The sequence below is a fragment of the Schistocerca serialis genome, chromosome 6 (genome assembly GCF_023864345.2).
Source record: "Schistocerca serialis cubense isolate TAMUIC-IGC-003099 chromosome 6, iqSchSeri2.2, whole genome shotgun sequence".
In the NCBI taxonomy this organism is placed as follows: domain Eukaryota; kingdom Metazoa; phylum Arthropoda; class Insecta; order Orthoptera; family Acrididae; genus Schistocerca; species Schistocerca serialis.
Genome location: NC_064643.1, coordinates 328779079 through 328789914, shown reverse-complemented (window position 1 = coordinate 328789914; position 10836 = coordinate 328779079). Strand labels below are relative to the sequence as shown.

Genomic DNA, 10836 nt, shown 5'->3' with positions numbered 1-10836 from the left:
TGGCTGGTCTGCAGAGACAGGTCGAGAATATAGAATCAGTGAGTAGTGGGGATGTCCGTGTTACTGATAAGTCGCATATATGTACAGTACTTAATAATCACTTTCTGAATATAACAGGTGAACTAATTAGAAACCTAGTCCCAACAGGGAATCATATAGCGCTCTTAGAAAAAAGTGTTCCGAGACTGTTACCTGAAATGCTCCTCCATGATATTGACAAGAGGGAGATTGAGTTAATAATTAAATCACTAAAGACCAAGAACTCTCATGGATATGACGGGGTATCTAGCAGAATACTGAAGTATTGTTCCACGTATGTTAGCTCAGTACTTAGCCATATCTGTAACTTTTCCTTTAGGAGTGGTCAGTTTCCTGACCGATTAAAGTACTCGGTAGTGAAGCCACTTTATAAAAAGGGAGACAGGGATAATGTTGACAATTATAGACCTATTTCTATGCCATCGGTGTTTGCTAAAGTTATCGAGAGGGTTGTATATACAAGGTTACTGCAGCATTTAAATTCACATAATTTGCTGTCAAATGTACAGTTTGGTTTTAGAAATGGCTTAACAACTGAAAATGCTACAGTCTCTTTTCTCTGTGAGGTTTTGGACGGATTAAATAAAAGGTTGCGAATGTTAGGTGTTTTCTTTGATTTAACGAAGGCTTTTGACTGTGTTGACCACAAAATATTACTGCAGAAGTTGGAACATTATGGAGTAAGGGGAGTAGCTTACAATTGGTTCGCCTCCTACTTTAAGAACAGAAAGCAGAAGGTAATCCTCCGCAATATTGAGAGTGGTAATGATGTTCAGTCCCAATGGGGCACTGTTAAATGGGGCGTTCCCCAAGGGTCGGTCTGGGGCCACTGCTGTTTCTTATTTATGTAAATGATATGCCTTCTAGTATTACAGGTGATTCAAAAATATTTCTGTTTGCTGATGACACCACCTTGGTAGTGAAGGATCTTGTGTGTAATATTGAAACATTATCAAATAATGTAGTTCATGATATAAGTTCTTGGCTTGTGGAAAATAATTTGATGCTAAATCACAGTAAGACTCAGTTTTTACAGTTTCTAACCCACAATTCAACAAGAACTGACATTTTAATCAGACAGAATGGGCATGTTATAAGCGAGACGGAACAGTTCAAGTTCCTAGGCGTACGGATAGATAGTAAGCTGTTGTGGAAAGCCCATGTTCAGGATCTTGTTCAGAAACTAAATGCCGCTTTATTTACGATTGGAACAGTATCTGAAATAAGTGACATTTCAACACGAAAAGTAGTATACTTCGCATATTTTCATACGCTTATGTCATATGGTATTATTTTTTGGGGTAATTCTTCTGATTCAAAAAGGATATTTTTGGCTCAAAAACGGGCTGTTCGAGCTATGTATGGTGTAAGTTCGAAAACCTCTTGTCGACCCCTATTCAATAGTCTGGGAATTTTGACATTGCCCTCACAGTATGTATTTTCTTTAATGTCGTTTGTTGTTAGCAATATTAGCTTATTCCCAAGAGTTAGCAGCTTTCACTCAGTTAATACTAGGCAGAAATCAAATCTGCATGTGGAATGCACTTCCTCGACTCTTGTGCAGAAAGAAGTGCAGTATTCTGCTACATCCATTTTCAAAAAGCTACCACAAGAACTCAAAAATCTTAGCAGTAGCCCAAACACTGTTAAGTCTAAACTGAAGAGTTTCCTCATGGCTCACTCCTTCTATTCTGTCGAGGAGCTCCTGGAAGAGCTAAAAAATTAAGCAAATTCCAGTGTTACATTCTTGATTTTCTTTATTTAAACTAACGACTTGTCGCCTGAATATGTTTCTTATATTTCATTTTATCTGTTTCTACAATCGTGTTATAATTTCATGTATTAACTCGTTCCATGACCATGGAGACTTCTCCTAAATGTGGTCCCACAGAACAATAAATAAATAAATAAATAAAAATAAAAAACAACTGAGGAAGAATCATTGGACATATTAGTAATACAGTTTAGGTAACTTTTTGTCAGTTGGGTTACAAATGTTAGATTAGGCCCTCATAGATAATCGCCTATACACGTAGAACATATTTTTCGGTTGCATTGACACAATTGATTTCTTACATGAGCATAATGAGAGTGTAAAATCTACGATGATAAATCGCAGAAATCTCGTTAAGTGCAGAAGTCATAGAAATCGCAGGGGTAGCAAAATGGTAGGAGTCGCAGAAATAGCAGAGGGATACATGTTGTGAATTCGTTAACTGCGACAAATCGCAGTTTTACCGAAAGTAGTAGTCAGAGAAATCCCTGATATCGGAAAATCGCAGCTAAGCCCATCCGTAATACATCCTCTATGGGCACAGAGATTTATTATGTCTCTGTCTACGGGTGGGCCCAGCCCAGTAAGCTCGAAGAATATCTCTGTTTCATACCTTGTTTTCTATCTGTGTTAACATCTGTGGTTTATTATTGCAGTGTGTTCCAGTTAAGTTCTGTTTTGTTCGTCGAGAGGTGATCAAGAGTGGAAATGAATTTCAATGGAGAAACAGGAAAGTTTATGTAAGTTTCATGATTATTGTTGAAAAAGTTTCCCTGATGGCAGCGTCGAATCATGAATGTGTACTTCATAAAATTTAAGTGCGTAATATAAAACTATGTAGACAAATGAAAATGACAGGCGTACGTAGGCATTTAAAATTTCCATTTGCTGTTAACTGATACTATATAAAATCTGACATACCTGAGTACAATAATTTTAGTAAAACCTTTTGTCGTTTTTGTATTGTGTGTAGTCTAACAGACAGCTGTTCAACTAATCATTCAGGCCAGACATTACGTACAGCCTTTGTTGGGTGATTGTAAGAGATGTGGTTCCTGCTGATTGCATTTCAGGATCATTCTTAAATTGGTGCACTGAAAGTGAAATCGTGTAGCACTTTTAACGTTTCATTTCGTATGCTATATAGCTCTGCATAACCGTATTTGATTCTACTACATTCCTCTTTCCTTGTTTTACTTTTGTTGTCCATCGTATCATCCACTATAATAATTCCGTTCAACTGCTCATCTGAGTTCATTGCCGAAACTGGCAGAATTTAAAAAAATGTCGTCGGCAAACCTCCAAAGTATCTCTCCAAAACCTCTCCAGGAACTTTAAACTCTTTACCAATTTCTCGTTGGTTTTCTTTACTGCTTGCTCAATGTACAGACTGAACGTCAGTCGTCAGGAATTGGCTGTAGCCCTGTCATACTCCCTTCTTAACTACTTTTCATGTTCAACTCTCAGAACAGCAGTCTGGTTTTTGGGCGAATAGTAGATAGCTTGTCGCTCCCCGTATTATATCAGAATTAATCAGAAAGTGTATTCTGATGACTATTGCCATAATTTTTCCCTAACTTAACAGTGCTATAAACGTATGGTAGTCCTGCCTTAGAATTTTCTTTCTTCTGTTTAATTTCTAAGGTAAGTTGTAAGGTCAGTATTGCGTCACATGATATTACGTTTATCTGGAAACGAAACTGTTCTTCTCCATGATTGCATTCTACCAGTTTTCGTATTATTCTATATGTAATTCATATCAGTATTGTGCAGTCGTGGCATTTTTAACTCATGTTTCGGCAATATTGATAACATTCACAAATGTCAGTAGCTGCATTGCTTTGAATTGGGAATTGCTAATCTTTCTTGAAGCCAGAAGATATTTTGCCTATCCCATGTATGTTCCACATCAGGTGGACTAGTTATGTTATGGCTACTCACAAGAATCTCTAGAAACATGTAGGAATGTCGTTTTTCCAGGAAATCTAATAGCATAAGTTCATGTCCACCAAACAGTTATTTTATATATTCCTTCCAACTCTCAACTTTGAGTCATTCCATGTCAAATTAACTAATGAAAGAATGATTTTAAACCTGAACCTCTTTGGTGTATTCATAAATGGTAACACAAACTAATTTTTTCCTTTCTTTTCTGGCGAAAGTTCACTAAGTAATGGATGCTCAAAAATATAAAAGAAATCAAATTTTAGCGTTGCAAAACAGTACAAATTTATTTACTAGTGCTCTAATTAAGCTAGAATGATGATTAAACTGAATTCATTCAAAAGCTCTTCTTTAAAAGGGCTTTTATACGATATAAGATGCAATTGCTTGATAATATATATACATTTTGTATATAGACTGTTACTGAATTTTGGAAACCATATTTTTGACATTCTCAAGTTATAGGTACATGATACTGTTTTCCTCTGTATTCTTTGGGATGAGCATGGGATCACTATCAAATGCAATTTTATGTTTAAGATGGTACTCTAAAACACCTTCAAAAAATAATTTAAATATGACTACTTCTCATCAAATCTGTTATTGTATTGCTAAATGTAGACATCAAAGTAAAATAGCTTCAATAGACTATAAACAAGAAAAATGTGGAAAAATTGTTAATGTTTACTACTACTAAATGCCTAGTTAATTTCAGATAAATGTTAGAGGGTCAGGTTGTAGCACTTGGTCGTTTGACATGGAACACCACCTTCCCTTTTTTCCCTTCTTGCCATCAGATATCTTTAATTATCCCATAGATGACATCTATTGTTCCCCTTGTATGATACTTCTAAAGCCTTGCAGTCTCCCTGTAGCTGTTTTTGTTTAGATATGTTTCAGTCCTCCCCCCCCCCCCCCCCCCCCCTGTTCATTTGCATGTTTTTTCCACAACTTCAATTCAGTATTCCTTTGTTATCCAAGAGTTTTTACCAAGCCCTGTCTTTTTGCCTATTGGGCTGTCTGCTACCCTCACTATTTAGTCAGTCAAAGCTTACTATTCATTTCCTACAAATACCAGGGAGTACAAGCATTCAAACATGTCTGTCAGTTTTTGTGTGTCTGAAGAGATCAGCCAGAAACACTGTTAATACTAATAAACTGATATTTCGGAAATGATAAAAGTCGAATTGTATAAAACCTATGAAGAAAGGGAAGGCATCAGTTGACAATAGCGTTTCGATAGAAATGGTTTGCAGAAGGAGACAGTTTCCAAAAACTAAAATTGGCGACCATTTCTCCTTAACAAGAAAATATACAGGCAGGAAAAGAAAGCTATAGACCTTAAATTATTGGGAATTGCATAGACAACATAAAATTTCAGTCAGGCAAGGGAGGGTGTTGATTTTAGAAATATATGCAAAAATAGATTATTTCCAAGCCGGTAATGAAGTTATAGAATGGACCAATGCGTATGAATTACCACTTTGCTTGGAATATGTATATTTTGAGAAAGCTTCAACCCAGATTTTTAAAAAAAGTCTGTACTTGCAGACCGTGATAGAAAAGGCTATTCAGTGTAGGTCTATGCAAGTATACTGAAAAGATATGTATGTAAATATGGTACATTATCAATTAGATTTCATCAGGATAGTGAGACATTCAGAGCTGTTGTAACTGAAACGCCTCGCGAACAGGCCATGAAGGCCCAATGGTACTAACCGGCCGCTGTATCATCCTCAGTGCACAGGCGTCACTGGGTGGTCCTTGGAGCTTCCAACCAACCAAATAAGGTTTTTAAGACCAAACATATGGTGTCTGAAAAAGGGGAGCTTATATTCAAATGTGTATTGACAGTGAGGCATAGTTTTCAAATGTTGAAGGTTTCCCTGTTTGAAATGGGAAGATGCATGTTGGGAATTACTGGGAGAAGCACTAAAATAAACACTGGAGTAGGCAACATAATTATGACTGTAATAGAAACTAAATGCAGGTGATTGGAACTTGTAATTAAGTGAATCGCTGGTTGATGAACCTATGGATACGTAGAAGTGGGACTCACTTGTAAAGACCAAGTGATGCCATGCCAGCATCCAGTGTTGTTGTTGAGTGGTCCACTGTCGACACACTTCTCCCCACTGCCTCTTCAAGGCAGGCCGCAGTGATGGTCACATTGCTGGGTCTGTGGTGCATCCGACGTATCGCACTGTCGGTGCCGGTACCAGGCTGACATTGTGGCTGTAAGAACCATTTCAACTAAGGGCAACATATGAGTCGGACCGGGGCTAGGCACAGACCTCACCATGAGTGGGATGTCCGTGTGACGGATAGAGGAGACCTCCCTTACTAGGAGGCTGCTGCTGAATATACTGAGCAGACAATGCCACGTAACACGTATCCTCGATGTAGCGAAGCAGCTTAAAACACTTAAGACAGGCAAAGCCTCTGTCCACGAAGTAATGAATGCTGTCGACAGGGATCTCAAATTTGTTCCAATTTCCAGAAGGCTCTTGACTATGTTCCTCACAAGTAACTTTTAATTGAACTGTGTGCCTATGGATTATCGTCTAAGTTGTGTGACTGGTTTCATGTCAGAAATGTCAGAGTTCGCAGTAATTGACGGAAAATCATAGAGTAAAACAGATGTAATATCTGGCGTACCCCCAAGAAGTGTTACAGGCCCTCTGTTGTTCGTGACCTGCATAAACGATTTGGGAGACAATCTGAACAGTCATCTTAGATTTTTTTCAGATAATGCCGTCAGTTATCGTCATGTAATTGATTGCAAAATGATTTAGATAAGATATCTGTATGGTGTAAAAGTGGCAGTTGACTCTAAATAACGTTAATGAATAGTGTGAAGGCATCCACACGAGTACTAAAAGGAATCCTCTAAATTTCAGACACAGGCAAAACAAACAGGTCTGAAGGCTGTAAACTCAGCCAAATAATTAAAACTAAAAAAATATAAAAAACTCTTACCGAACAGTCCATGATGGCCCAACAGTACTGACAGGTCGCCATGTCTTCCTCAGCCCACAGGCTTCACTGGATGCAGATATGGAGGGGCATGTGGTCAGCACACTGGTCTCCCAGGCCGTATGTCAGTTGTATGTCAGTTTATGAGACTGGAGCCACTATTTCTCTATCAAGTAGCTCTTCAGTTTCCCTCGCAAGGGCTGAGTGCACCCCACTTGCCAACAGCACTGGCAGACTGGATGGTTGCCCATCCAAGTGGTAGCCCAGCCTGACAGCTTAACTTAGGTGATCTGACTGGAACCGGTGTTACCTCTGCAGCAAGGCCATTGGCAAAATACCTGAATTATGTTCCCTTTAATGAAGTGACTGGATAAATGGGATTATGACAATGAAAATTATTCAGGCTTGGAATGTGTGTTTAGACCCCGGAATGGTAAAGTTGACAGTCGTTAAAAAGCACAAAATCTAGGTTTGAGTTTCAGTCTGCCATATGGTAGATCTTTGTTTGTCATGGTGTATTCGTTATGTTGCAGGTTCAACATTTGTGACTGTTTTTTATGAAACTGTTGCATCTCCATTGATTTTGTCATCATTGAGCTATTCATTTCATTTCGGCAAATATTATTCAATTCATAGTCTTTAACTACCTTGTCATCAGTGAAGCATCAAACAGTAGTCTTCCCTTCTCTATTTCTTTATTTGTTAAGCTATCCATCCTCTGACAGATTGAGTGATCTAAGATAAATGAGCTGTAGATTTTGTGTTGCTTGTCAAACTTCTACTGTCAACAATACAAGGTGTTATAGAAGTCTCTTCCTGCTTGCAAACATGCATAAGGCAGGAAATATGACACTCATTTTATCTTGAAGTGCAGGTAACATATTAAAGTTTTTGTACACACACACACACACACACACACACACACACACACTCCACACACACAATAAATTCCTTTTGTTACCAGAATAATATCCAAGTGATATCCCAATTCCATTCCTGTGTTGGTGGGTATTTCATGAAAGATGTAGAGATGTATGTTATCATTTCAGTATTTTCTGCATCGTAATGCTGCAATGTCATTCACTGTTGTTTGATAAACATAATCCTTGACATAAACACAAACGAAGAAATCCAATAGTTTCATGTCCGGTTATCACTAGGCCAATTGATGAGGCGGCCACGCGCAATCAGTTTTCCTGGAAACGTTGTATCCAAATAGGCACGGGCTTCTAACTTCCAATGAGGTGGCACGCCATCTTGTTTGACAATTAAGCCTGGAATGCCCTGAATTTGTGGCACAAAAAATAATTGCAACATATAAACATAGATATTCTGTGGCTGTGATTGTTGATTTGCTGAAGATTTTATTTTGCATAAGATGGCACCACATGTACAGCTTAGGGCTCTCTCTGATGGTCTCAAACACAGCATGGGGATTCTCGGAACCACAGATGCTAGCATTGTCGGTTCATAACATTTTCAGATGAAATGCAGTGTCGTCTGATAAAATGACAGGTTTCAGATAGCCAGTATAGCAACAGTCAAGTCTTAAGGAACACTAATCCGTTAGTTGGAAGGACTACACACTGTGAATTTTGTATGTGCAGAAAAGAAGTTGTTTATGTTGGATGCAGACTGAGTTCTTGGGACTTATCATGTAGGTGTCTTACAGTGTCTAAATTTTTTGTGCACTAGGCCCAGGCCTGCCTCTACTAGGGAAATTAGTTGCTTCATGTTTCCTGGAACTTCACTTACCACATTTGCATGCTTTTAAATCTGGTGGCTGTCTGTGTTGTGCCATTTGAAGTTTTCTCTGTACTATTTTTGGTGACAGCCTCGTGATACCAGAGGATGCATTGGTCTTTCTCCTGGTCAGAGTATGTGTTGTTTGCAAATGATATGATTCTTCTGCTGTTATGTCACTGACCCCTGTAACAAACAAAGGAACAGTAAATATGTATGTACAAAAAACTTGAAAGTCACATGCAATTAAAAGGTATTTGTGTGTCATATTTTATGCCTTATGAAAATTTGTATTCAGGGAAAGACATTTGGGACACCAGGTACATTTTGCTTGTATGCAATATATGTTACATAAAGCACTGTCCTAGATACATTAGATTAGATGAAACCTATGTGCCTGTTAACACTACTTGAAATAATTTTGTGTAGCTGTACAGTATCTGAAAATACCAGTTACTTACGCATAAATTGAATCACTATTGATTAGGTACACATCTTAAGAAATATATATTGAAAATATTATTTTTACTGATAACAATAATTCCTGCTTTTATGTTCTGTATTCCAGTTTGGATAGTGCACGCCAAGCTAGTCCAAGGCTAGATCATACACCATCGCCATCTCCTACAAAACCAGCAACACCGGTTGGGGGCAGTAATGCAGCAGCAGGTGAAGAGACTAGCTTGCTGTCTCGTGCTCGCTTGCAAGCTCTGGTTCGTGAAACTGATCCGTCTGAACAGTTAGATGAAGATGTGGAAGATATGCTGCTTGTTCTCGCTGACCAGTTTGTTGAGGAAGCTGTTGTGGCAGCATGCAAATTAGCAAAACATCGCAAGGCAAACACTGTAGAACCTCGTGATGTGATGCTTCCATTAGAAAGGCACTGGAATGGTTGGCTTCCAGGATGTGCAGGTGATGAAATACGACCTGCACGACGTAATCCAGTTGTGGAAGCTCACCGACAAAGGTTGTCCTTAATGCGAAAGGCCATGAAGAAATACTAATGAAGCATATACTGTGCTTTTAATGGGTCTTGTAATACTTATTATTTTGGCTACATGCCAGTTCAGTGAAACTATTGCTTTATTTCGAATGGACAAAGTAGTTTACTCAGACTTGTGGGCACAAGTACTCAGACTTGTGGGCACAAGTACTGATTATTGTATTGGCATGTTTCAGTTAACTCAACGACATACTGTTTTTGCTGACACACTCTTGCAGTTGAAGACTGCATGGTGATGCCTTCAACATTTTCTGAACTGAAATATTTACCAAAGACATTATAGTTCCTAAGAAACACTAAATCTTTGCTAAGCGCCCAGAATGCTGGATGATTTAGGACTTTGTTCTGAACCAACTATCTGATCTCAAAATTTCTTCTTCTACCTCCTTTCATCCCCCACATCTACTTTCTCACTCCAAATTTTGTCATGAGCCAGAATAGTTACGGCGCTCTTACTCTTGTGGAGCGCAGACAAAATTTAGTTAACAGTATTTTTCATCTGTGTGTTGTTTCCATTCAGCATATGATCTGATTTGATCTGTCGTATGAATTTACACAGCTGAAATATTAGTAATATTAGGGGTACTGGGCAGTCAGTTTAAACTATCAGTTTATGAATATATATATATGTTTTATAGCTCTGGCTGTGTGAGTAAATTGTATTAAATAACTAAATGTCACAGTTACCATTTAAAAACATTTATATTGTGTGTGATACGCTTTGTAATTCCATGTAAATTGAGAAGAATAAAGTTTTTCAGGCATTTATAAATAAAAATAGTTTTCTTGAAAAGAAAAAAGGAAAAGCTGTTATTAGCCCAAAGGTTAGTTTTAACACCACATTGCTTTATTAGGCATGGTCCTATTGCAGGTGGGATGCCCTTCCGTTCCACTAACTTTAGTACTAACGTAAACAGCTAGTTACACGAGGATCTACAGTTTAATGTGGAAGGTACAGCAAGACTCTTTTTCATAATAAGAAATCAAGGCAAGAGTTGAATGTAATGATAAGTGACAGAAAAAAATCCTTGGACTCAATAGTGCAACCCTACATGTTTTTTATGCAGTCTACTTGCCCACACTTCTTCAGATTATACTTTATTAACCATGTCCAAATAATAGCTGTCTGCATTTACAGAAAATTTTGGGTTGATAAAAACAAATTTTTTGTGCATAATTTGAGTGAAATAGTAAACAGACTTTCTAATCGTTGACAAGGATCCTTTTTGGCTGCAGTAGGACAGGTTCCTCTGCTCCTATATATTCAGTTATTATGTTGATTTTTCCTTGAGAGTGCTGGCTGAAAAGAGGATGATAAGAATTTTGCTGTAAATTTTGATTCAGTGTACATTGATGC

The 10836-nt window shown here is 38.0% G+C and overlaps 1 protein-coding gene across 1 annotated transcript; it reads left to right on the top strand.

Moving 5' to 3' along the window:
• Positions 1 to 2411: 2411 nt before the first annotated feature.
• LOC126483857 (transcription initiation factor TFIID subunit 12-like) lies at positions 2412 to 10227 on the top strand. The gene is made up of 2 exons (XM_050107080.1): positions 2412 to 2553; positions 9045 to 10227. Exons 1-2 carry the CDS (start codon positions 2522 to 2524, stop codon positions 9478 to 9480), a joined length of 468 nt encoding a protein of 155 aa, XP_049963037.1. The 5' UTR covers positions 2412 to 2521; the 3' UTR covers positions 9481 to 10227.
• Positions 10228 to 10836: the final 609 nt, after the last annotated feature.

Excerpts from the sequence above, each read along its gene's own strand:
- LOC126483857 (XM_050107080.1), top strand. The coding sequence starts at position 2,522 with ATGAATTTCAATGGAGAAACAGGAAAGTTTAT. Across the intron at positions 2,554-9,044 it reads GGAGAAACAGGAAAGTTTAT|TTTGGATAGTGCACGCCAAG; the intron begins GTAAGTTTCATG and ends TCTGTATTCCAG.